The sequence below is a fragment of the Salminus brasiliensis genome, chromosome 24 (assembly GCF_030463535.1).
Source record: "Salminus brasiliensis chromosome 24, fSalBra1.hap2, whole genome shotgun sequence".
In the NCBI taxonomy this organism is placed as follows: domain Eukaryota; kingdom Metazoa; phylum Chordata; class Actinopteri; order Characiformes; family Bryconidae; genus Salminus; species Salminus brasiliensis.
The window spans coordinates 6,873,586-6,901,110 of NC_132901.1; the positions used below are offsets into that span (position 1 = coordinate 6,873,586).

General features: G+C 37.6%; 1 protein-coding gene across 1 annotated transcript in view; it reads left to right on the plus strand.

Annotated features, from left to right (window-relative positions):
• Positions 1 to 27,525, plus strand: part of psme4a (proteasome activator subunit 4a) — a 65,170-nt gene that overhangs the window by 23,575 nt on the left and 14,070 nt on the right. Inside the window, exons 11-33 of the mRNA XM_072670594.1 lie at positions 1,633 to 1,898; positions 2,799 to 2,985; positions 3,315 to 3,404; positions 4,127 to 4,191; positions 4,990 to 5,137; positions 5,592 to 5,690; positions 6,513 to 6,582; positions 6,664 to 6,731; positions 7,322 to 7,537; positions 9,575 to 9,732; positions 11,223 to 11,318; positions 11,423 to 11,478; positions 11,590 to 11,646; positions 13,461 to 13,516; positions 14,398 to 14,496; positions 14,607 to 14,669; positions 14,757 to 14,852; positions 16,232 to 16,363; positions 20,992 to 21,201; positions 21,502 to 21,638; positions 21,773 to 21,826; positions 22,109 to 22,238; positions 23,727 to 23,835. Of these exons, the coding sequence (XP_072526695.1) occupies positions 1,633 to 1,898; positions 2,799 to 2,985; positions 3,315 to 3,404; positions 4,127 to 4,191; positions 4,990 to 5,137; positions 5,592 to 5,690; positions 6,513 to 6,582; positions 6,664 to 6,731; positions 7,322 to 7,537; positions 9,575 to 9,732; positions 11,223 to 11,318; positions 11,423 to 11,478; positions 11,590 to 11,646; positions 13,461 to 13,516; positions 14,398 to 14,496; positions 14,607 to 14,669; positions 14,757 to 14,852; positions 16,232 to 16,363; positions 20,992 to 21,201; positions 21,502 to 21,638; positions 21,773 to 21,826; positions 22,109 to 22,238; positions 23,727 to 23,835 (2,662 nt within the window). The remainder of the gene's footprint in view (positions 1 to 1,632; positions 1,899 to 2,798; positions 2,986 to 3,314; positions 3,405 to 4,126; positions 4,192 to 4,989; positions 5,138 to 5,591; positions 5,691 to 6,512; positions 6,583 to 6,663; positions 6,732 to 7,321; positions 7,538 to 9,574; positions 9,733 to 11,222; positions 11,319 to 11,422; positions 11,479 to 11,589; positions 11,647 to 13,460; positions 13,517 to 14,397; positions 14,497 to 14,606; positions 14,670 to 14,756; positions 14,853 to 16,231; positions 16,364 to 20,991; positions 21,202 to 21,501; positions 21,639 to 21,772; positions 21,827 to 22,108; positions 22,239 to 23,726; positions 23,836 to 27,525) is intronic.

Here is a 27,525-nt window from a genome sequence, read left to right on the forward strand (position 1 = left end):
AATTCATTTATTAATTAATGTATTTTCTCTGTCATATGGTAAGGAAGAGGAATGTTTTTCATGCTTCTCAATAAGGCAGCTTCTTGCCCCGATGAAATGTGCAATATGTATTTTAAGTCATGATGTAACAGTGAGACAATTGAATTATGTGAGCATAGGCGGCACTGCTCTACCAAATCTGTTTACATGCACAAGCGCCTTACATAGACTACGTAAGTTACTGGGATGTGTTTTTAGCTTTCTGTTATACGCACTTTTTAACAAGCCTAATGACGAGTTTTCCACTAATTTGTGCAGTAAACAGTTTCTATGTATAAAAACACCACTCTCAGGTGTGCAGCATAATTATATCATAACATAGTAATAATAATAATCATAATACAGTATAACTTAATATAGTCATAGTAGTGATGGTAAAAATAATGAGAGTAATGATGGTCAATGGTGATGATAATAAATAGTTACTGAGGTTCCTGCTGGAACAAACTGACAATAGTGCATTGCATCTGCCCTTGAGGTAATAAAAGCATGTATTAATTTTTCGACATCATGTAGAAATAGGGATTTTCTTAGCTTGGTAAAGTTTCAAAGCAACATGCAAAGCACAAAAATAAAAAAAATAAAATTTTGTGCATGCCAAACACACAAGATATTTTGGTTATATTAGCGTGGTTACGTTTGTCATATCAGAAATGAATCATAATGCATAATTTGTAATATTTAGGTGCTGTAAAGTTGTCAAAAAGACCTAAATCTTTTTTCTAACTTTCAAATGACTATAAATAGAAATTTATCATCTCTACAGCTTTACAGATTTTAAATAATTTGTAGAAAGTTGAATGTGTCCAGAAGAATGACTAAAGCTGAACCTTATATTATTTCATTTTACACTGTATGCATATTCTTGGTAGAGGTAGTAGTAGTACAAATTATGCTGAAGATTATGAGAACTTTTACCCTTTTTAAGAGTAATTATAGAGTAATCTACAGTATGAATGTGCCCAATCCTAACAGACCTGATCTAGGTAAGGAAGGTCTCCAAGGCTTCTGAGACAGGTGTGTCTACTCTGACTTCTCTGGGGTGGTAGGATTTTCAGGATACCTTTGTTTTGCAGCGTTGTCATCATCCTAGACACAACTGAAAGTTAAATCTATATGAATTTCAAAGGGTTATGGAATACTGCCATAATATATAATCATTTTATGCATGCGTCTGCAACAATATTGGTTTTGTATTGTTGAAAATGTCATTTTAACTTTTAACAGTAAAGTCAAGTCAGATTTATTTTTATATAGCGCTTTATAACTGTTGTCATCACAAAGCAGCTTTACATAATTAGTAATTAATAAAAGACAAGGACAAAAAAATAAATAACGTAAGACATGAAAAATGGTGCAATCAATTCTCAGAAGTTTTTTTTTTCTTAGATGGAGATTTTATTTATTAAAAAATTTTTCAGACATGTCTTCAGTAGCACTAAATAAATTCTGCAGTCTCATGCATGAGAGGCTACTGTTGTGAGTACATGAAAGGCTGGATAACCAGTGCATTTCATTGTTTGATCACCTTATACACTGCATACTTATGTGTACCTGTATACCCCACTTTCAGTGTGAGTCTCTGTTTTTTAGACGAAGTTGATGAAGCTTCTGCAGCGGCTGCCGACAAGTGTGGTGCGGCGGCTGCATCACGAGCGCTACCACAAGCCCACATGGTTGGCCACAGTGCCAGAGAGTCACAGACTCAGCGAGGAGAACATTACAGACTTCGTGTGCAGTATAAAGCATCCTGTCCTGCTGGCCATGTTCAGCAAAACTGGCAGCCTGGATGCAGCTCAAGCCATGCAAAACCTAGCTTTACTGCGACCCGAGCTTGTCATTCCCCCAGTGCTGGAGAAGTAAGTGTGTGTGTGCATTTTTTTTTTTTTGTTTTTTTTTTTTTTTCACAGAAACAGAACCATTCTGACGTTTTGCAGGTGCATAGTATAAGAAAGAAGATGTTAATATAAAATGTGACTTTGCAGAGCTAAATGAACAATATTTTTTGGTTCATTAGACCAGTAAGATAGATTTACATAAACACCTGGTGTATATACAGTACATACAAAAAGATTTCAGGCTCTTTCCCATTTCATGTAAAAGTCATCAGAAGAAAATGTCTCCTGTGTCTTGACCACAAAATCCAACATCAAAAGTTTTTAAATGAACATCCAAACAAGCCTTATACATGTGAAAAATACTTTTTGGCTGCAATGAGCAAAGGTATTTTTGGAGAAAATACAGTGCAGGATTTAATTAACAAAACTCTATCCAACTGTTAAGCAGAGGCTCACGAAACATAGGAAGAAAATTTACTAAATTGAAAGGCACTGTGGAAGCTATAATTGGGCGTTAAGGACAGACCAAACAAGGTGCCCAAACGTTTTCTTTGAGTATATAGTTCAAATGAAGATCAAATGTACATATTTAAATTCTTTTAAATATATATTTTTAAAAGTCAAAGGTTTTCATGGGTTGTCCTAATTGTATCACATCACCGTGTATAATATACCACCTCAGTGAATTTGAAGGAAGAGAGACAGACAGAAAGACACACGCATTGCCAAAGTCAGGTAGAGACTATTGCATTAATCTCTAGGTATGGTGATAAGAAAAAAACAAAGTCCACACTGGCATAGTTTTTGAGATTTGTGTCTTCTTTACATGGAAATCTGCAAATAAATGAAATCAAATATCTACAGCTTTTATCCTACCACAGTGTCATTAATTCCTCTCACTCTTTTTCCTGTTGCCTAAAGGACATACCTTGCCATGGAGTCTCTGACAGAGCCCCATCAGTTAATAGCCACTTTGAGCTGCATGATCGCAGTGGCTCAGAGTCTAGTGAAAGGTGGGCAGTGTTTCCCTGAGGGTCCTACTCATATTTTGCCCCTGCTCATGAAGGCGCTGCCTGGGGTTGATCCAAATGACTTCAGCAAATGCATGGTGAGACATTTCTACAATAGTGGTGCATTAATATGGAAACAGCAGTGTAAATGAGTGGCACCAAATTCCTGGCCGGCATGCCAGGAATTTTACAGGAATTTTCTAATTAACACATGCATTTGTTAATTAGATTAGCTGGCTCACTATGTAACAGTTTCAAACCTTTTGGCTTTTTCAGTGTTGTGTGTGTTTTTACAGTGTCTTTATCAGCTTAATTTGGCTGAGAACAGTACATCTTTCATATCTCTAAATGTGTGTGGGTATGGGGTCATAATAAATTCAAATATTACATTTTAAACATTTATGTGATATCTGTGTCCCAACTTTAGATAACATTTCGATTTATAGCTACATTTGTAACTCTTGTGCCTTTGGTGGACTGCTCATCTGCTGTTCAAGAAAGAAATGACCTGACCCAGGTAAGACTTTAGCATTATTTGAAATATGTTTACAGCATATCCTGCTTTTTAATTACATAAAATAAAGGCAATCTCCGGTTCCCATTCTGGAAATGGTCATCTTGGTTGTGCTGGCAACCCCTCAAACCTTCAATTTGGCCTTGAATCTACAAAATTGGGGACCTAATGCAGTACCAGCTTGCAAGTCTAAAGCCTTAAAACTTAAACCCCAGAACATTATCAGCTTATTTTTACCAGTAATATTTATACTTGGCATCATTCATACATACTCTTATGTTTTTGTACTGGGATGTATACATTAATGCTTACCGTGAAAGTCCCAATGAACAGCCTGTAATGTTTTTAGTCATACAAATGTTGCCATTGTTTCTGAAGTATGTATAAAATATTCATCTTTTTGACTTAAACATACTGCGACAAGAAAGTACACAAGTTTGTTCCTACCCATGGTGCACACCCCAACATGCAAGGCTAATTAACCATGATCAGTATTATTATTTTAATCTGTAATCATAATATGTTTAATGAGATGTTACACCAAAGCTTATTGTGTATCAATGGTTTAATATTAGACTTTACAATTATATTCTCACTTGATTTCATTTAAATATGCAAACATAAGCACAATCCAAATAAATCTAGGTTTGAGTGAGGTACATGGTTAAATTAAATTTAATGGAGTCAAGGAAGAGTACAATTGTTTAACTCACTGTTCATTTTAGGTGGAGAAAGAGCTATGCTTAGCCTCAGCAGAGTTTGAAGATTTTGTTCTCCAGTTCATGGACAGGTAACAATGATTGAGGTCTGAGAGCTTTTCTTAACATTTAGTTTTCTTTTTTTTTTAAGAAACTTGTGCAGGGGTTCTTGGATTTAATTCTGAGAGATCACAGCTTTACAAAACTGGATAATTAACTAATGATTTTTTTTTTCAGATCATGAAAAACACTGAACTGTGCATATTGGTGTTTGAGAACACTGGCTAGGTGATTGTAGTGAAATGTAACGGTATTAAAATGCAAAAAAGCTGTATTGTTTATTTTCCTTTCAGACACATTTGTGTAGTCAATATATAATCTAATCTAATGGTGAAATGGGAAATTCCATGGTGCAATAAGTTTTTTTTAATTTTCTTTTTTTTTAATGCTTCTAATTAATTTGCACCCCTTGCTGGTGCAGATGTGCAAATGCACACACACACCTTGTCTAGGTTCTGTAAAGAAATTATGCCAATAGAGGAGCAGATAAACATTAACCTATTGGCAGGACCAGACATGGGCCAGAGGGGTATAAAGCTCCCAGCATTGAGCTGTGAAGCAGTAGAATGATTTTGTGCCATCCAATACTTTTTGGATGAGGTGGGGTGGGGATCATCCAACATCCTGAACTCAATAACGCACTTGTCACTGAATGCAATGAAATCATCACAGCAATCCAAAATATAGTGGTGAGTCTTCCTTGGACAACAGAGAAAGTTACTCCAACAAAAGCAGAAGTAATTTTTAATACTTTGGTTTTTGAAGAAACAATGAATAAGCAGGTGTCCCAATACTTTCATATAGTGTATCATTTGTTTGTGTGCATATAGGTGTTTTGCGCTGATTGGCAGCAGCACTCTAGAACAGACTCGAGAAGAGATAGAGACAGAGAAGACTCATCTGGAAAGCCTGGTCGAGCTGGGCCTGTCCTCCACCTTCAGCACTATTCTCACCCAGTGCTCCATGGACATATTCCAGGTTGTTATACACAAAAAGATAACATAACTGCAGTAAATAGCATTTTCAGTCACAGTGTTGTGTCCTAAATCCAGAAGTGGAATCTCCAAGATGACTGGTAAACATTGATATAATCTAATTTTTATACAATTCTGAAACATTTTTCTGCTCTTAGCCAGTGGACAAAGTAGCTAAATGTTGTTCTAATTTTGTAATTTTATTTTGCACTAGTTAATATTAGTTGATTTTTAGTTATATACTATAATAATAATAATAATGTAATAATAATTTTTGTAAGCCTGACCCTTTGCTCTTTTCAGTTTGAACAAAAATTAAACATAAACACAGTTTTCCATAGCTTCTCTTTATTTTCTCTAATGTCCTACAAATGTCCTAAACTCCTTAAAATGTTTAAAATAAGCACAAACACACACATAGACTATGCTATTTATTTACTTGTACATCTTTTTTTCAGGTGGCTTTGGAAAAGGTCTTTGTCTTCGCAACTACACATATCTTTGAGATTCATGTATCAGGAAGAATGGTGGCAGATATGTGTCGAGCAGCAGCTAAGGTATTTGCTCCCCCACTTTACATAAATATGGGCAGAATGTAATATTTTCAAGTATTTTAAAACGTTTTGTGGATATATTTGAATGAACGTTCATCTATTTCTGTATTTTTCCTTGAAGTATCTTCACAGGTACATGCTCAGTCTGCAAATAAAAGCCATAGTTCAGCAAAACATTCCATTTACATGTTTTTTGCACAGGAGCTACAAACTATGATACAGTTCTTTTCTTAAGCACCTTATTACCTTTTACAATGGGGATGTTTGTTTCCATTAGAAAAATGGTATATAGTGCTTTTTATAAAGGAATAATTCGACACCAAACATGTTTAATTGGTATTGGATATTTATCCAGTTTAAGAAATTATGGCATTTGTCACGGTGTAATGAGATTGAAAGAGGAGGCGGGTACATATGCAGGTTTTTCATGAAGTTAAAACTAAACAGAAGATAGACAAACTAGGGAACAAACCAAAGAATCCTACATTCACACACAACATGATCACATAACAACATGATCACATACAAGACCACCCAAGGGAATGCTTAAACAAAGGGGTACAGATACTAATAAGGGACACCTGAGACTAACAAGGGGGCGTGGCTACAGAGCCATGTGCTTGAGAGCACATTGAGAGACAAGACATAGGCATAGACATAGTTTTGGTCCACTTTGAAAAAGAATGGTTTATGTAAACTGTAAGTTAGTTGCAAGTGCATGCATGAAATACTTTATTTCATTATTATTCTAGTTTGGCTTCATGAAGTTCATATTAGTTCTGGGTAAATTTATACTTGATTTTGTCAACTGTGTTCTCTCCTTAGTGTCACCCAGCAGAGTCTCTCAAGCTTTTTGTGCCCCATTGCTACAATGCCATTATTCAGATCACAGCCAGTAAGTTAAAGTGTACATGGATGTTTGCTATTATGTATATGTGAATGTGATTAATCACTATTTAACTCTGTGTGTTGTCAGGTGAGGAGTTATTGAATGAGGAGGAGCTAGATAAAGATTTGTTGTGGCATCTGCAGCTGTTGTCTGAGGTCAGTGTTAAGTCCATCTTAAATTCCCCACCCAACATAGCGTGTCACCTAGTTATCTAACAGTTATTGAACAGTTATCGGAAATCTGAGCTCTCAAATAACCAGTGGCTCAAATATTGTTGACATTGCAACAAAGTCAGCCATGGGCTCACAAACCAGGAGAAGACTAAAAGACGATTGAGAATAGTCATAGTTTGTAATGCAGTTAAGAAATGGCAGTTAGGAGGAGCATGGGAGGACTGTGGAGCATGGTAATCTACACCATTTACCTCAAAACAGCACTGCAAGACCCAGAATCTCATAGATGCCTTTTGCAAGAAACAATGGGAGAAATTACTACAATTGAGTTAAAAGAGCTGGCTTAGCTGGCTACAAGGCACTTACAAGCTGTGTTTAATGGGTGCATTATAAAGTTTTCTTTACTGTAAAATTATTCTTGCTTTAAATATTCAAGAAACCTGTCCTCTTTTGCCAGTAGTAGATTTCCTTATAATTAAATAAAAAAGTTTTTTTTTTTTAAATATGACATGCTCACTTTTTTACCTTCACCAAGAGACATTTCTTGTAAATGTTTTAATCTCTTTCTGTAGGTCATTCGTGTGGACGGGAATAAGCTATTGCCCTACAGTGCACAGCTGGTGCAGATTCTTCAGCTAACACTGCACCTGAAGTGTAAACAGGGCTACAGTCTGGCCTGCAGCCTTCTGTACCACACATTGCGCTCCACAGCCCTCATCTATCCCACTGAATACTGCAGCGTGCCTGGGGGCTTCCAGCAGCCCTGTCAACATCATCTACCTATCAAGGTTAACCTTAAATTAATAAACTAATAGTTTATTAGTTTAATTAGATTATATTATTATAATTATTATAAATACAATTTTAGAATTATTATTATAATTTAATTATATAATAGTTTAAAAGTAATAATTATTGAATTTAAAATGTACAAAAATACACAATTATTAACTATGATTATGGCACATTAAGTCATTATTAACCATGCAGTTATGATAAGATTATGCAATAAAATTTTATTAGCTTGTTACTGGTCTGTCAGTGTTGTTTTTTCAGAAAAGAATATAATGAAGTAAACTGATACACTGATGACCGCATATAACGCTCATTTAATTGCTATGGTACTTTGGTACTAAAGTCTGTCTACTGAGTACCATTTAATGTCAAATCAGTCATTGGTTTCAAGCATAACACACTGTCAGAACTGTGGCGAGCCAGAAGCGGTCTAAAGTGTGTTTACAATTTTTAAAACATGATGTAGACTACAATCTCTGCAATAGCTGTAATGTAAAATGCAATGCAATACGTCACTCAGCCCAGTATAGTAGTAAAACACTAACCTGATACGCACTGAGAGCATATCACTGAGCCCAGTACAGTACCAGAACAGTGCAAAACTTGCAAAGATCACTAACAGCACTAAAAGCCTATCATTATATAAATATGGTGATACATTGTGAATGGCCACACATCTGAAGTGACGTCAAATCCAATTCTAATGCTTTTTTATCAATTTTTTTTTGTTTTTTAAGGGTTTATATACCAAAACACATTTTTACATGACCATTTCTGAACTCTTTTCATCCATTATCCTAGCCCAGGTTGAAACACTTATAGCCTCGGTAGAAATGGATGGGGCAAAATTTATTTGGGCTGAGTGGGAGGATATATATATTGTGGGTTTTTTTTTTATTTGTTTGTTTTTTACATCACAAAAACAGTCAATTTGAAGCATTACAGCGTGCACTCTGTAAATGTATTATAACTAATACTGGAAATGTTTCTTTTCTTCTGAAACAATAACCCCTCAAACCTTATTAAATGCAGTTGGTGGCATCATAATGGAGGGAGAAAGTGATCTTGGAGAAATTCACAGTGTGGATGCAGTGGAAATAACTAGGTTATTAAAGGACTTTCAAAGCTAGTGACCACTTGTATTTTCTCAAATATCAGTTTGATTTGCTTCAGAATGTACTATTGTGGCAGTGTTGTCTTAACATTGTCAAAGTCTAATTATGTCAAAGTCTGTGCTGTTTAACAAAAGACTGCCACAGAGTACAAGGAGCAGTCAACTAATTAGCCATGCATCAGACAGTTATACAACCATGGTTGACCAGGTATAATATAATGGGTGTCTGAATGATCAACCACTACACATTTTAGTCTAGTAATAGATTGGTTGGATTAGCGCATCTGTACCACTAGAGGTCATACAGCACAATTTGCTTTTCTCAGTATGCCATACATGTCATTAGCACTTTTAGAGTCTCAAACAGACAGCTTATAGTTATAGAGAGCCTTTATTTTATTTTTAAATGTGGTAAATGTTGCTAGTACATTGTGCTTGTTTGAATTTACTCAATCAAAAAACAAAATACGTTATAAAACCAAAATTATGTGGCCATTTAAGATAAGATAAGATAAGATAGTCCTTTATTAGTCCCGCAGTGGGGAAATTCCCAGTGTAACAGCAGAAAGGGATAGCAAGACACTCAGTTACAAAAATTTGGATAAATAATTTACACTATATACACAATATAAATAAGAATTAAAAGAGCAATAACAATACTATTTACAGCAAAAGACTCTTAATTGCACATGGGGGGGATATTGCACATAGTATTCCCTGAACATGAACATGTGTGTTCATTTAGACTTCACACCTAAGGCTAATCATAGGCCACCCCATTCCAAACTATAGGCATTCATTTGGAATCTCCCAATCTCCCATAGAATGCCATTCTTAAAGTGTAAAATGTTTGTTTTCTGTACTTACCCCTCTGTCCTTACCCCTCTCCTATGACTGTCTCTTTACCCCTATGTAGGACTGGGGTCGGCCTGGGGACCTGTTGAACTTGGACATCCAATGGCACATTCCAAATGAGAAAGAAAAAGCTTTTGTGTTTGACACACTAGACATGCTGCTGCTGCCAGAACTAAACCGACTGCAGAGACACAGTCAAGGAGAGCAGGAGATGAGCAGGTATCTCTGACTACAAAAAATAAGCCACAAACTGCCATGTGTAATAGTTGGTTAAAGACTTCTGTGAGTTCAGAAAACTGATTGGATCCCACATTCTCTTGTGACACTTTCCCTTGTGACTATTAGACCCTAGCTTTCAGATCAAGCCACAAATGTCAAAACTTTGTCCAAAATAAATAAATAAAATATGGATGACCTGTATGTTAATGTTAATTTCTCTTTGGGATTCTGTGTGCTAATATATGATATTATGCTGGAACTTTTTAGATTTAAAACACATATTTCACATTTCACACGTTTGTGAAAGGCACTCGATGATTGATTTGAAGCTTCATCATCGCCAAATCTTTTACCTTGTATGTAGCATTAACCGAGCATATTTCACTCATATTTATGTTTTTTGTTTGTTTTTTTTTTAAATCAGGGGGACTGGGGATTACTTCCCAGTAATCATTAGGCATATTCTCTTGCAGCAGCAGTGGTTAGGGAAGCAGAACAAAGGAGGAGATCACCTGAAAAGCCATTACTTAATGATTTATAGGTTTTTAATGTTTTGTGTTCACACAACAGGTAAAAGTGTCTCGAGACGGATATTTTTCTTTACAAGTGACTGGTTATAGTTCACATTTACACCACATTAATGTCAAAAACACTCCTATACATTTAGGTCCAGTATTTTTACAGTATTTAGACTATTTATTTAGATTATGGAGTTGAAATGAAGCCACCAAGATGTCATTAAAGTGTAGACTGTCAGCTTTAAAGTCAAGTCATCTCAAATTTATTTGTATAGCACATTTTACAACTTATGTTGTCACAAAGCAACTTTTACATAATTAGTAAAAGACAGAAAAAAAAATAACATAAGAAGAAATGAAAAATCAAAGACCCCCAGTGAGCAAGCCAACTGCGACAGTGGCAAGGAAATACTCCCTCAGAGCTGGAGGAAGAAACCTGGGAGGAACCAAGACTTACAAGGGGGACCCATCCTCCTCTGGTCAGAACTATTTATACATTATTGATAAAAGTTACCAAACCATTTATACTGTTGAACTGCTCTGATCATAATAGTCATGGAAGTGATGGTACTTGACAAAAGTGTAAAACCCATAGAAATCACCAAATGCTAAATTCCCTCTCTGATCTGCTTTGCCAGGGCTTTACTGCAGCTGCTGTTTGTTGATTTTTCTCCCTTCAGTTTTGCTGTAAAATGAATGGTCAGGTGACTGACTCTGCCATTCAAAAAGCTCTTGAGTTTCTTGGCTCTCCTCCACTTGTATCATATACCATTAAGAGTTTCCATGAACAGCTACCAAATACAACATCTATTTTAAATCCGTTGTGGTGGTGTACAGAGGCAACATTTAAAAAAGTTGTCACTGTCCACATATTTACAGACCTGACTGTATAAGTAAAACCTATGTGTAAAATATCTTGTGATGCTTCAGCTAGAACTTTAATTGGCCATTTATACTGAATCTTATTTTCAGAGGTGACATTCTGCAGTGTCTGTCCGTTGTGCATCACTGCCTTTTAGGAGCAGCCAGCCTTCTTTCTCCATTGTGTGGAGAACCAGTGTCCGAGCTGTGAGTCACTCTTACACACATAATAAAATACAGTACTATTTAATACAAGCTGTTCCACTGCACCGAATTGATTTTACTTTTGGGTGTTTATTTACCTCCATAAGCATCCACAGTATGGTGCAACTTCATCAGACAGATCTGTACACTGGTGTGGAATATGGTAAGAATGTTATCATTTTAAATTTACCCATGTACTACAAACATTCCTTTTACCATAAATTCCAATTCTCTCTCTCCCCAAATTTCCCCCCCCCCCCCCCCCCCCCACAAGACTTGTCCAGACAAAACTACAGAGAGGTCATCTGTATGGTGATGAGACATCTGCTGCGTAAGTCACAAAAGCTTTACATATACCCACTATATATATATGCACAGTGGAGCCTAAAAGTATTTAGTCAGCCACAAACAAGCAAGATTTCTGGATCTCATAGACCTGTAACTTCTTCTTTAAGCTTCTATAAGCTCTTCTGTCCTCCACTAGGTACCTGTATTAATGGCATCTGTTTGACCTTGTTATCTGTATAAGACACCTGTCCACAGCCTCAAACAGTCAGACTCTAATGAGTCTGACAGTGAATCTACAATAGGCAAGCAGGTTGGTGTAAATAAATCAACTGTGGGAGCAACTGTATAAAAAAAGGAAGACATACAAGACCATTCATAATCTCCCTTGATCTGGGGCCCCATGCAAGATCTCATCCCGTGGGGTTAAAATGATCATGAGAATGGTGAACAAAAAATTCTACATGGAGGGACCTGATGAATGACCTGCAGAGAGTTGGGACCAAAGTAACAAAGGCAACTCAAATCCTGAAGTTTAACCCAGTACATGTCCAGGCCCATCTGAAGTTTGCCAGAGAGCATATGGATGATCCAGAAGAGGATTGGGAGAAAATCATGTGGTCAGGTGAAACCAAAATAGAACTTTTTGGTAAAAACTCAACTCGTCGTGTTTGGAGGAAGAAGAATGCAGAGTTGCATCCCAAGAACACCATACCTACTGTGAAGCATGGGGGTGGAAACATCATGCTTTGGGGCTGTTTTTCTGCAATGGGGACAGGACGACTGATCCATGTAAAGGGAAGAATGAATGAGGCCATGTATTGTGAGATTTTAAGCCAAAACCTCCTTCCATCAGTGAGAGCATTGAAGATGGAACGTGGCTGTGTCTTCCAGCATGACAATGAACCCAAACACACCGCTCAGGCAACGCTCAAGTGGCTCTGTAAAAAGCATTTCAAGGTCCTGGAGGGACTTAGCCAGTCTCCAGACCTCAACCCCATAGAAAATTTGTGGAGCGAGTTGAAAGTCCGTGTTGCCCAGCGGCAGCCCCAAAACATCACTGCTCTAGAAGAGATCTGCATGGAGGAATGGGCCAAAACACCAGCTACAGTGTGTGGATACCTGGTGAAGACTTACAGGAAACGTTTGACTTCTGTCATTGCCAACAAAGGTTATGTTACAAAGTGTTGAGTTGAACTTTTGTTATTGACCAAATACTTATTTTCCACCATAATTTACAAATAAATTCTTAAAAAAATCATACAATGTAAATTCCTGAATTTATTTCTTATTATGTCTCTTGGTTTAGTGTACCTATGATGTCAATTGCAGACCTTTCTCATCTTTCTAAGTAAGAGAACTTGCACAATCAGTGGCTGACTAAATATGTTTTGGCCCCCCTGTATATATAAAAGAATTCCTTGTAATTTCACACAATTCTCACAACAATGCTCCAAAATATAGTAGAAAACCTTCCCTAAACAGCAGACAGTTACTCCTGTTCAAAAAAACAATGAATGTGCAGGCCTATTTAAGATTACTTAAGTCAGTGCAGTTTATAGCAGGTTTGTGATTGGTATAAACTATATTTATTTGTATATAATTATACTTATTTATTTACATATAAACTTTCATTTCTCATTAGTTACATTAACCTTCACACCAAATTGGCTTGATGGATTGACTGCATTTGGGTTGAGGTGAAAGCTGTGTAAATTAGATTTTTGTTCAAACTACCATTTTTCACATTATATATGTTTGTATGAAATTCGAAGTGTGTAAAAGAACTCAAAATGGAAAATGAGACCAGACCTCTCCTGAAAAGTCTCACACATAAAATGTCCTCACTGATTTTAACAGATCACATCCTTGATCATTCTGAGGATGACACCAAATCTCTGTTTTCCATTATCAAGGTGAGATCTATTTTGACTTCAATTGACCTTTAAGGCTGTTTTACTGATTTATTTACCTATTTATTTAAAACATTTTTTATTTGTTTAATATTTTAAAAATAATCATAATAGAAACAACACTAACATGACAATTGTAATAATAATAATTACAACAAAAGATGAACAACAAAATAAGAAGAATACCCATAATAATTATTGGTATTCTACAAAAAATATAAATAAATAACAAAAATACTTATTTTTATTAGGAGTACACCACAAATTCTGTTTAGATGGTGTAAATGGATCAGTTGTTTACACATAAATAAAATGTATTACATCAAAACAATTCTTTTTTTTTATCTTATAAATATATCTTTTTAAACATCACTCTATATTGGTTGCATTTTAATCTTGAGCTACCTGTTGTGGGTGAAACAGATTTCCTAATACTTGAATGTGTGACACTTGAAAAATTCAGTGAAGACCTAAAGTCAGTGACATGCAAACGTTTAGATATCATGGTCAAAATGTCTGTTAATATGAATAGTTGAGCGACTAAAAGTTATAAATGACATCTTTAATATTTTGAGCAAGATTATTATTATATCTTTTACAGTTTCAAAATAACAAAACATTTTATAAAGCTTGAAAATCTCTGGTGTGTGTGTATTTGTGGTAAACGGTGGTGGTAGCCAAAACGGATTCAAAAAGGTATTCGTACCAGCAAATTTTGGATGTCACATTCTGTGTTGCACAATTCCTGCATCATTGGAGTCTTACCACTTCTGACCACCAAAATAGCAAATGAACTCCAACCAAATTATGTAATATCAGATTGTACTTGTGCCAGCACTAAAATAGAGCCCAGATTATAGTACATTTATGTGTTTGGCTTACAGATCATAAACGACCTACTGCACTTCAGAGGCTCACATAAATATGAGTTTGACTCATGCTGGAAGAGTTTCAGTCTGGTCAAGAAATCTATGGAAAACCAGGTGAGATGCAAAAGTGTTTTTGTAGCTTGTTAAACCCTGAAGATTGTTGGTTATTAGGCTGTTCGTGAATGAACAAATTATTGAACCATTTTTTTTGTCTCATTCTTAAGCTCCATGGCAGCAAACAGCACATTCGAGCCTTACTCATCAACAGGGTGATGCTACAACATGAGGTTAGACTTCAGAACTTGATTAGTCAGCATTAATACCCGTTTTCTGGAGCACTATAGATCATCTTGTATGTTGCCTGTATTCGTCAGTTAAGAAATCTGACAGTGGATGGATGCACGTACCTCCGTGTTCACCAGAAACTCATGAAGGACTTGCTCCGACTGTCCACAAGCACTTACAGTCAGGTATCTGTTATACAAGACATTAACACATACATGCACAGGCACACATGCGTTGCTATGATCTTTGTTCTCCACAAAGAGTATAGTGCTGCTAGTTTGTAAAACCTTTAAAATTTTTGTATTTCTGTATACATTTTACCTAAAATGTGACAGTTTGACAAGATTACATTTACCAAGTGACACAAAAACATAATAGATTTTACATTTGTTTACTGGGCAAAAAAAAATATTTTGGTCGGATTAAGTGTATGCCTTTAGTAATTGGTGTTACCCAGTTGATGTACAATAGTTTCCAGCTTTCACTCCGTTGGTACTTGGATGTCTTTGCACTGTTTTTTAGATTCTTCTATAAAATTTTATTCAGGCTTTTTCGCTTAGCCAAACATGTTAAATCACTCCCGCCTTAATCATTGTTTGTAAACTTACTTGTGTGCTTAAGGTCATTTTCTTACTGCATGATCCATCTATGGTATAAGCTTCAGTTGACCGCCTGAATGAAACCGCACTTGACATTTTCCTGGTAAATAAAATTCATACTTCCATCAATAATGGCAAGCGAACCTGGACCCATGGCAGCAAAGCAGCCCCAAACCATGATATCACAATATTATCCCATATGTATTTTCACCAAACACAGCACCTTTCATGTTTTATTTACTTGTTTTAAGAGACTGGTGGTGAAGAGATCCAGAAATCTGGTGAAATGTTTACCTCTGTCACTGCTGTCCAGTCAGATTTGGAAACCTCCAGACTTCAGCTAATCACTAACCATTACTGAACTGATTGGCAAAATTAAACACCATTTAACACTAAGTTTGTTAGGCAGTTGTGTTTCACTACACTATACAAGCACAAGATTAAACATTGTAGTTTTACCAGACTGTTAAATTCATTAAAGCTTCTCAGTGTATCTGACAACACAACCTCAACTACACACCTCTTCTCTACTAAATAGGACAGACAATTAGGTATGTATGGTTAGATATGTGCTTACAGAACTCACTCTCTCAAACAAAAAGGAACCAAAAAGGAACAAACTTGATGTGTGGGTGCCGGTGCCAGAATCGGGGCACACAAGTGTGTTAAAGATTATCTATCAAAGTGGTTCATCATATTAAATAGTTTCACATTACTCAAAGCCGGAGAAGACTGTATATCATTATATTTTAGTCTGGTGTTTGTTTGTGTCTTCCCATAATATAAGCAAATTTGCTAATTCTTCCCCTCACCGCAATCGGATTTCTAACTAACTGGAGACACATTTGACTAGCAAGTGTAAATGCATGTGTCTGAAATTTTATTCAATACAGATACTAGTCACATGAAGTGACCAAGTGTAGACAAATCTGACAAGTCTGATTAAAATCTATGTCCTTTGCCAGGTGAGGAGTAAAGCTCAGAATGTGCTCTTCAATGCTTTGGGAAAATACAACTTCTGCTGCCGAGACATCATCCCCCAAGTATTGGAGTACCTGGACCCTAGGCACACCAACGTCACCCAGCAGCAATTCAAAGTATGACTTACACACTAAAGACATTACTAACAGGCTACATAACCTTTGTAACAAGATTAAAACTCATGGTTTCAATTATATCATTGAATTATATCATATGTCACTGACCGGACCACTTTTTAAATCAGCAAAAAAAATAAAAAAATTGAAGAGGCAAATACACATGTGGACAAAATTGTTGGTACCCCTCAGTTAATGAAAGAAAAACCCACAATGGTCACAGAAACAACTTGAATCTGACAAAAGTAATAATAAATAAAAATTCCATGAAAATGAACAAATGAGAATCCAACATTGGTTTTGAACCATGCTTCAACAGAATTATTTTAAAATGTAAACTCATTAAACAGGCCTGGACAAAAATGATGGTACCCCTGAAAATAATGTGACCAAAGGGACATGTTAAATCAAGGTGTGTCCACTATTTAGCATCACAGGTGTCTACAATCTTGTAATCAGTCAGTGGGCCTATATATAGGGCTACAGGTAGTCACTGTGCTGTTTGGTGACATGATGTGTACCACACTCAACATGGACCAGAGGAAGCGAAGGAAAGAGTTGTCTCAGGAGATTAGAAAGAAAATTATAGACAAGCATGTTAAAGGTAAAGGTTATAAGACCATCTACAAGCAGTGTGATGTCCCTGTGACTACAGTTGCATATATTTTTCTGAAATTTAAGATCCAACCTCCCTGGACGTGGCCGCAGGAGGAAAATTGATGACAAATCAAAGACATGGATAATAAGAATGGTAAAAAAGAGCCCAGAAAAACTTTTAAAGAGATTAAGCTCAAGGAACATCAGTGTCAGATCACACCATCCGTCGTTGTTTGAGTCAAAGTGGACTTCATGGGAGACGACCAAGGAGGACACCATTGTTGAAAACAAATCTTAGAAAAGCCACACTAGTTTGCCAAACTACATGTTGACAAGCCCCAAAGCTTCTGGGAGAATGTCCTATGGACAGATGAGACAAAAATGGAACTTTTTACCAAGGCACATTAGCTCTATGTTCACAGACGGAAAAATCAAGCATATCAAAAAAAGAACACTGCCCCTCCTGTGAACAATTATAAAACTTTTATACAGCTTCTGATACCCACTGTACTGGTGCTGACTGATGTACTGCCAGTGTTAATCGGGCGGTGTTGATAGCCTTTACTTAAAGCCTTTACTAAAATAAGCTAATATTGATACATAGTCAATCGATCAATCAGTCTTTAGTCATATGGCTTTCTTGTGGCACAATGTTCACATACCATTGTGGATTTGTTCACAAGCTCTATTCATATAACACACAACATTGTCTTCACAGCTTTTACTGCAACCCACAGATTTTTTTTTTTTTTAAATTGGCCAGTCAGAACTGAGATAAGAAATACATTATCATAAATTTCTCATATTGTGATTTATTTCCTTAGTCCACATTCCATTATGTAAATATACGGTTTAAACTGTTTAGTTTTATTATTTCTTTTTTATTTTAGCATTGTTATTTATTATTATCATTATTTAGAATTAATTTTAGAAATTTTTGACTTGACTTGTGGGGAAACTAATTCCAGGTGACTTACATTAACAAACAGTTTCACTTTTTCTTTTGTTAAGCCTACTCCACCAGAAGCCATGCAAGCCAAAACCATGACCTTATGCTTGCCTGATGAGCTTGTATGTTTTGGATTATGAGCAAATACTTTTTGTTCTTACTGATTGATTAGAATGACTGAATGCACTTTGTTAATACGTGCATGCCTCTGTGCAGAATGAAGTGGAGGAGACCCCTTACTGGGGGGAATAGCGTCAAAAAGAACTCAGCTGATGGTGTTCCAGGAAATGTAGTTTTGCCTATAATTGTTTTCTCTATATTTGGCCTTCCCATCGCTGTGGCAAAGGGTAATATTTACATTTACATTTACAGCATTTAACAGATGCTCCCGAGTGACTTGCAAAAGTGCTTTGCTATTTACCCAAGAAAATCTCAGCTAGTTTGAATAGACTAATAATTTAAAGATACCTCCAAGCTTAGACTTTACTAAACACGAGTCAGTAAGGAGACCACTCTGCTATTCGCCCAAGTATTTTCGTAAGAGGTGGGTCTTCAGTCTGCGTTTGAAGACAGCGAGCGACTCTGCCGTTCAGACACCACTTTGGTGCCAGGACAGAAAAAGGTCTGGACGCTTGTCTTCCGTGGATTTCGAGAGATGGCGGGTTGAGCCTAGCCGTACTTGAAGCTCGAAGGGCTCTTGGTGCGGATCGGCTTTTGACCATTGCCATCAAGTACGGAGGGGCTGGTCCGTTCTTGGCTTTGTAGGCCAGTGTCATGGTTTTGAATCTGATGCGGGCAGCTACAGGAAGCCAGTGAAGGGAACACAGCAGTGGAGTGACATGGCTGAATTTAGGAACATTGAAGACGACCCGTGCCGCTGCATTCTGGATAAGTTGCAGGGGCCTGATGGTGCGTAAAGGGAGACCAGCCAACAGAGAGTTGCAGTAGTCAAGTCTTGAAGTGACGAGAGACTGAACGAGCACCTGGGCAGCCTCTCTAGAGAGGAAGGGTCGAATTCTTGGATGTTGTACAGGGGGAATCTGCATGACCGAGTTATGTTTGCGACATGACTTGAGAACGATAACTGATCATCCATGACTATACCAAAGCTTTGAGCTTCTGTAGAAGGAGTGACCAGTGAGTTCTCAAAGGAGATGGCAAGATCGTTTTTAGGTCCAGCAGTTCCCAAGATGTACAGCAGCTCCGTCTTGCTGAGGGTTAAGTTTGAGGTGGTGAGCCAACATCCAAGAGGAGACGTCGGCAAAACATAATATTGGTCTTCTCAGTTCATTTAACTTTTTTTTCCAGTACTTTAGTGGTATATTTTTGGGCACTGTATGTCTAATTGTTTGTGGATGCCCCGTCTAATGAAGTTACCCCCATTGCTCACACAGCTTGTCTAGTCCCTGTAGAGAAGCATCGTTAATAGAATAAGGCTATCTGGAGCACATGAACACACATGAACCTGTTGGCGTCATGCCTATAGATATAGAGGTGTTTGTTGAATGATAGTTCTCCATTTAATAGTTTCGAAGGAGTTGGGGATGAGGTGGGGTGAAGATCATCCAACATTTTGTTCTCAATAATGCACTTGTAACAAATCCTTACAGCAGCTCTCTAAAATCTAGTAGAAGTGTTCCCTAGCAGGATAAAGCACTACTGTATATATAACTGTTTTATATATACAGTAGTGTGAAAAAGTGTTTGCAGTTTTTAAATGAATGTTTTTATTGAGGGAAAAAATCCAAACCTACATGGCCCTATGGAAAAAAAAAGTGATTACGGCACTGTGGAAGAATTTCTGCCTTTTTAAGGTCATGTCACAGCATCTCAATCGGATTCAGGTCAGGACTTTGACTAGGCCACTCCAAAGTCTTAATTTTGTTTTTCTTAAGCCATTCAGACGTGCAACCTAAGTGCGCTTCAGCTTGAGGTCTCAAACAGATGACCAGACATTCTGCTTCAGGATTGTTCCGTTTACCACAGCAAATCTTCCAGGTCCTGAAGCAGCAAAACAGCTCCAGACCATCACACCACCACCACCATATTGAACTGTTGGTATGATGTTCCTTTTCTGAAATAATGGAATAATGCCTTCCGAAAAGTTCAACTTTTGTCTCGTAGGTCCCTTCATCAGAGTATTTTGGATCATCAAGACACTTTCTGGCAATCTGAGACAAGCCTTTGTGTTTTTCTTTGCTCAGCAGCGGTTTCCATCTTGGAACTAATTCTTTTTTGCCTAGTCTCCTTTTTTATGGTGGAGACATGACCACTGACTTCACTGGCAAGTAAAGCCTGCAGTTCTTTGGATGTGACCTCTTGGATAAGTTGTTGCTGCGCTCTTGGGGTAATTTTGGGTGGCCGGCCACCCCTGGGAAGGTTCACCACTGTTTTATGTTTTTGCCATTTGTAGATAATGGTTGTTGTTCCAAAGCTTTAGAAATGCCATTATAACCTTTTCCAGACTAGTAGATCTCAATTAGTATCTCATTTGTTTCTGAATTTCTTTGGATCGTACCAAGAGGTCTAGCTTTTCAGGAACTTTTGGTCTACTTCACTTTGTCAGGCAGGTCCAATTTAAGAGAATACTTTTTTGAGACCAAGTGTGGCAGTAATCAGGCCTTGGTGTGGCTAGAGAAATTAAGCTCAGCTTTTCAAAGAAACCAGTTAATTTGTATTTCAACAGGGATTGGGGGTTGCTTTTTCACACAGAGCCATGTAGATTTGGATTTTTTTCCTCTCTAATAATATAAACCTTCATTCAAAAACTGCATTTTGTATTTAATTGTGTTATCTTTGTGTAATATTTATATTTGTTTGATGGCAAATGTAACACTTTTTCACACCGCTATATATTGTTATACCCCTCACTTATATCCAGAAACAATGAATGCACAGGTGTCCCAATACCTTTGTCCATATAATGTATTTCTTTCCAAGTTCCATTCTGGTCTTTGTCAAAAAAAAAAAAACAAGCTCCTCATTGTTCACATTGAAAATTTAAATCAAAGCAGTGTCTCAAAACCATTGACAAGAAGTATATCTTTTTTTTTTAATAGTTTGTTTATTTTTTTCCCCTCAGGGTGCCTTGTACTGTCTGCTGGGAAACCCTATTGGAGTATGTCTGGCTAATCTTCAGTACTGGGACTGCATAGCCCTGACATGGCCAGCGATTGTGCGCTCTGGTCTTTGTCCCACCATGTGTCTGGAAAAGCCTTCAGTAGTGCGACTCTTTGACGATCTCGCTGACAAAATCCACCGGCAGTATGAGAGTATTGGCACTGACTTCTCTGTAAGCTCCTGTGCATGCTCATGGAGGAATTTGCTTCAGAATGCTGTGCCTTTTGCTTTTGCATATGGCATTATACCTGCAATATAAATTTGGGATGGATGGATTGATCGATTGGTGAATGTGTAGATAGTCAATTGGATTGATTAATGGATGTATAAATTGACAGAAGGTATTGGGATGAGGAAATCGATGGACTGATGGGACTAACACATAATGAACAGCAGGTTGCAGATGGATGTCAACTCTACATTGCTGTTTTATTCAAATAATTTTGCAAACATTTGCATTTTGATTGGGCAGATATCACAAAATTGTATAGACATGGCCATTAAGATGCTGAACTCCACTAACCCAGAGCCGAGCATGTGTGTGGCCACTAAAGAGGAAGAAATAAAGGGAATTCAAAGACAAGAGGAGAAGAACAGAGACTCTGTGCAGTGAGTACACGCATATATGTGCTTCAGTAAAATTAATTCCACAGTAGGCAGAAATACTGTGCATTTTTATGGATGCTTGTTGTCATTTTTGTGCTGGAAGCCAAGTAAATTGTACCTCTTTCTCACATCCACAGAAAATATGAGAAGCTAGTTGAGGATCTGTTGGACTGCCTTAATGACAAAAATATGTATGCTCCATTCAACATAAATATAGTACCTTTCAAAATTGTTATTGGGCTTACAAAGACACACGTGTAAAGTGTTTTTTATTTTTTTATTTCGATTATGAAAAGCATAAATGCAATTCAATCAACCAAACCAGAAAATAGATATATACAAACACTTAACACATGTAATTGCACATTTCCTGCTTCTTTGTACATCTTACTTGTCAACATGCAAACATATAGAAACAAGAGATAACATGTTTGAATGTTTATCCATCTCACCCGACCCATATACTCTTTTAGGCCCTGGAAGTTTGAGCATTTTGCTATTAGCTTCTTGTCCCTAATGCTTAGAGATGACTACCCTCTACCTTCTCGTGCTATACTTTTCTTCATTCAAAGTCTCAACCATGACTCTCTCTTGGTTCGCAAGGTAGGTGTGTGTGTGAGTTAGTGTTCTTTAGTGAACTTAATTCACTGAATCTCTAAAAAAATATATTTTTAAAGCAACTACAATTGCACACCTACATGGGTCAGCCATAACATTAAAATCACCTCCTTGTTTCTACATTCACTGTCCATTTGATCAGCTCCACTTACCATACAGGAGCACTTTGTCTTAGTCTGTCTGCTATCTGCCTTAGCGTCTTTTTACCCTGACCTCACAGGACCACTAAAGAGCATGTATTATATGGGTGGTGGGTCATTCTCAGCACTGCAGTGACACGGACATGGTGTTGGCATATTCATATGTGTTGCACTAGTACAAGTGGATCAAACACAACTGTTTAATGCACCAGCCTGCAGATGCCAGCACCATGAAGCGCTGGGGGTGAGGAGGGTGGGAGAGAACAAGGCCAACTGCTGATGGCAAGCAGTCTGACCTAGATTCAAACCAGCGATCCTCTGATCATGGTGACAGTGCCTTAGTCCGCTGGACCACCCAAGGCCCGCAGCTGAGAGTTTTTAAACACCTTTGTGTCACTGTTAGACTAAGAATATTCCATTTCTGAAAGATTACGATCCAACTATCTTAAATAATTAAGTGCTTGAATTACTGGTTAGTGAACAAGTTAAAGAATATCTGGCTTTGAAATCTATATTGTCTGTATTTAAGTCAAGATTAATATAATATGATGTTATTTGGAATTTATTGCAAAATAAGGCTTGCTTATTGTCTTCATATGCTAGATATCATGTATCATGGAGCTGTCATGAATTGTGGTCCTCTTATTCATTATCGTGTGTTGTATTCAAAAGTTAACTGGCCTTCCCTATTTACACACTGTCTGTCACTGGGCTGTCACTAATGACTAATGACTAATTTTCCTCTAAAAAGTCAAAGTGACCATTTCATTAGTTTTGGATGCTTCCAGGAGCAATGTTTGCAGAGAAATGGCCATTAGAGTTGCATTGCTGTTTGGTTTACATCCACTGCTCTTTACGAATTATAACTGGTGGTGGTTTCTGGTGCACTTTGCTTCTCGTTATCTAATCAAGTATGCATGCTCATCTATTACATGATTCTTTCATCATGCATGTTAGGCCAGTTACCCAAGTAAAGCAAAACTAATCAAGCAACACAAAGTTAGTTAAACCATGCAAAACATAAAAAGCCCCACACCAAGCAAAGCAATGCAATGTTAAGTCATGCAAAGCAAAGCCAGATGAAGGCTGCTGGGCACAAGCAGCCGGGTCACAGCGAGGATCACTGCAGTGGAACATTAAACGCATTTACAAGGAACATTACATTTACAAGTTGAACCAACTAGGCAGGATAGTCTGATCAATTTGTAGCAGTGCAACACACACTAACACACCACTACCATGTCAGTGTCGCTGCAGTGCAGAGAATAACCCATACTTGCTCTATGGTGGTCCTGTGGTCCCTTATATGACTGCTCTGTTCTTCACGTGTCAGGTGGCAATATCAACTTTAGCTGGAATCTTAAAGCAATTGAAGAGACCTCGTAAAAAGATTGCAGTTAATCCATATGACATCTCTGAGCTCAGAACCTCTCTGGATTCATGTAAGTATAAACATGCAGGGTTTGCAGTTAATTAGGTAGAATATTGATGAGCAATAGAAGTGAGAGATCTTATCTGTATAATAAATTTTATAATAAATCTAATAATAAATTTGGGTTTAAAAATAGGATCTACAGTAATCAGTAATTCCACAAGACACAGATTACTCAGTTGTTGTTAGTACTTGATAACTCCTATCGTGGTGTTCTTGGAAGGACTTCTTGAAAGGAGACTCGTGACCACTGTCTTTCAGTTGCAATGGTGAAACATTTTATTCAAAAGTACAGTGTGGAGAGAGCCTGCCAATTCTCAGTGCCCCTCTGCTCTCTCTCCCTAGACAGAGGAGCATCTCACATTTTATACCCTTGTACAGGTCATGTATTGTTGCACTATTTTATAGCCGGCTAGAGAGCGGGAGTTTGCCACGTTGAACCGTCTGTGCTGCCGGAAGTCACAGCTGCCGCCCCACGTTGGGCGCCAGTTGTCTATCGTGGTGTTCTTGGAAGGACTTCTTCTTAAAAGGAGACTCGTGACCACTGTCTTTCAATTGCAATGATGAAACATTTTATTCAAAAGTACAGTGTGGAGAGAGCCTGCCAATTCTCAGTGTCCCTCTGCTCTCTCTCCCTAGACAGAGGAGCATCTCACATTTAATACCCTTCTACAGGTCATGTATTGTTGCACTATTTCCATATATAGGATGTCACTGTTTAGCTCCATGAGGGGTGTAACTCAATTGTCACATACTATGTTTGTTCAGTTCATGTATGGCTTTACCAAATTAGGCCTGGGAATGGTTCATGCTTTCCCATTTAAGGCTAGCCCATGGGCCTCACCATATTGTCTCTCGACTCCATACCATTCCTTTAGATCTATAAATACCCGCAGAGCCAATGTACATACACTACATACACAACACTCTCTGCACATAAAAGAACAGTTCAGAAATAAGAAACACGACTCCAATAAGATTCATTAACGTCACCTGGAATTGCTTTTACTTAAGGTAAGTATATGTGGCAATCTGGCACCTACAATGCCAAATGTAGCACACCGATCACATTCAAAGGACCCCACCACTTAATTTATTTTACAGAATGGGCAGAATTATTGCCCCAAGTGTTATCGATCTCTGATGCATTATAAACAGTAGCATGAACAAAATGCAGGCTCAGGGATGGTGGTTAGAAAAAATGTAAAAAATTAATCAACATTTTTAAAATTAAGCTTTACTTTTAGACCGAACACTGAGTGAAATTCGTTTTAAATCCAAATTCTTAATGTCAGTGTAGCACTAGACAGTTCTACTAAAACATTTCTAATTGTGATAAACAAAACTACAACAAATGTTTTTTTTATAGAGATTTTTATTTGTGTTTCCTTGCCACTTGATCTCTTGTCCTATTGCCGATTCCTGTAAAGCTGCTTTGTGACAACACCATGTGTGAAAAGGGCTATATAAATAAATTTGATTTGATTTTGACAGTTGAGAAAGAAATGTACAGTGGATGAAATAAGTATTTGACCCCCCACTGACTTAAGTTTGAATACAACAAAATAAATGAATATGAATCGTAAATTTATGCCAGCTTTTTTTTAAAACAGTGAAACAGAATATCAAAAGAAAAACTAAGAAAATTACATGAAATGAGAAATAAAAATTAACTTGAATTTCACTGAAGGAAATAAGTATTTGACCCCCTAGTAAAACATCATTTAATACTTGGTGGCAAAACCCTTGTTGGTGTAGTGTATTTATTGGCTATGCAGATGTTTATAGGCCTGAAGGAATGGTATGGAGTTGAGGAATGATATGGTAAGCCACACAGGGTAGATGTAGAAAAGAAAAGAGGCCCCCGTTTCCTGACCAAATGTGAAAACTATACATGAATCGAACGAACATAAGATGCTGTTTAGATTTGGACATCCCTTTGGGTGGACATGACAGTGATTTAAACGTGGTCCAGATGTGTCTGTGGACCACGTATGTAATGGTGGGGGCTAATGAGTGTTCCTTATGGATGAAATGCAAACATTCCACATATGGGAACAATCCAACAGAATATGACGTGAAGTAGGGTATAAAAACTCAAGGTATTCCTATGTCAAGAGAGAGATCGAGGGGCACTCAGAATTGGCAGACTCTCTCCACACTGTTCTTTTGATTGAAATAAAATATTTCATTGTTACAACTAAAGACGGTGGTTACAGACTCTCCTTTTTAAATAAGACGTCCATCTCCAGAGGAAGACGAACCGAGATGACATTGGCAAGCACAGCAGTCAGACGTTTCTTGTAGTTTTTTTATAAGGTTTGCACACACTTCAGGAGTAATTTTAGCCCACTCCTCCCTGCAGATCATCTCCAAATCCTTAAGGTTTTTAGGCGTGCATTTGGAAACGCAAAGCTTCAGCTCTCTCCATAGATTCTCTGGGATTAAGGTCAGGAGACTGGCTAGGCCATTCCATGACCTTGATATGCTTTTTAAGGAGCCACTCCTTTGTTTCCTTGGCTTTATGTTTTGGGTCGTTGTCGTGCTGGAACCCCCATCCACGACCCATTTTCAGTGCCCTGGCAGAGGCAAGGAGGTTGTCACCCAGGATTTTGCGATACATGGCCCTGTTCATCTTCCTGTCGATGCGGTGAAGTTGGCCTGTGCCCAATCCCCAAACATAATACTTCCACCACCATGCTTGACGGTGGGGATAGTGTTCTTAGGGTCATATTCTGTGTTTTCTTCCTCCAAACACGTTGAGTTGAGTTGAGGCCAAAGAGCTCAATTTTGGTCTTATCTGACCACAGCACCTTCTCCCAGTCTCACTCGGAGTAATATGTTCATTGGCGAACTTGAGGCGGGCCTGGACATGAGCCTTCTTGAGCAGAGGAACCTTGCATGCACTGCAGGATTTTAAACCATTATGTCTCTGTGTATTACCAATAATTTTTTTTGGAGACTGTGGTCCCAGCTGCCTTGAGATCATTAACCAGCTCCTCCCGTGTAGTTCTTGGCTGATTTTTAACCTTTCTCATGTACAATGAGACTCCACAAGGTGATAAATTGCATGGAGCTTCAGGCCTAGGTCGATTGACAGTAATGTGATTGTACTTCTTCCACTTCCGAATAATTGCACCAACAGTTGTCACCTTCTCACCCAGCTTCTTACCTATGGCTTTGTAGCCCATTCCAGCCTTGTGTAGGTCAACAATTTTGTCCCTGACATCTTTAGACAGCTCTTTAGTCTTGCCCATGTTTGAGTGTAACTGAGTCTCTTGGCAGGTGGCCTTTTAAGCAGGTGACAATTTGGGACAGGTGTTTCCATGCAGGTAATGACTTCACTGAGATCAGGGTGTGTCAGTGGTCTGTGGGAGCCAACATTAGTCATGGTTTTTAGGGGATCAAATACTTAGTTCCCGCAATAAAATGCAAATTATTTTTTATTTAAATATTATTTCATTTTCTAGATTTTCTTTTTGATATTCCATCTCTCACTGTTAAAATTAAGCTACCATAAAAATCATAGACTGTTTAATTATTTGTCATAGTACAAACAATACAACACAATATAAACAACACAATATAACTCCAAGTAAATCAAACTTCTGTGAAATCAAACTGTCCACTTAGGAAGCAACACTGATTGACAATCAATTTCACATGCTGTTGTGCAAATGGAATAGACAACAGGTGGAAA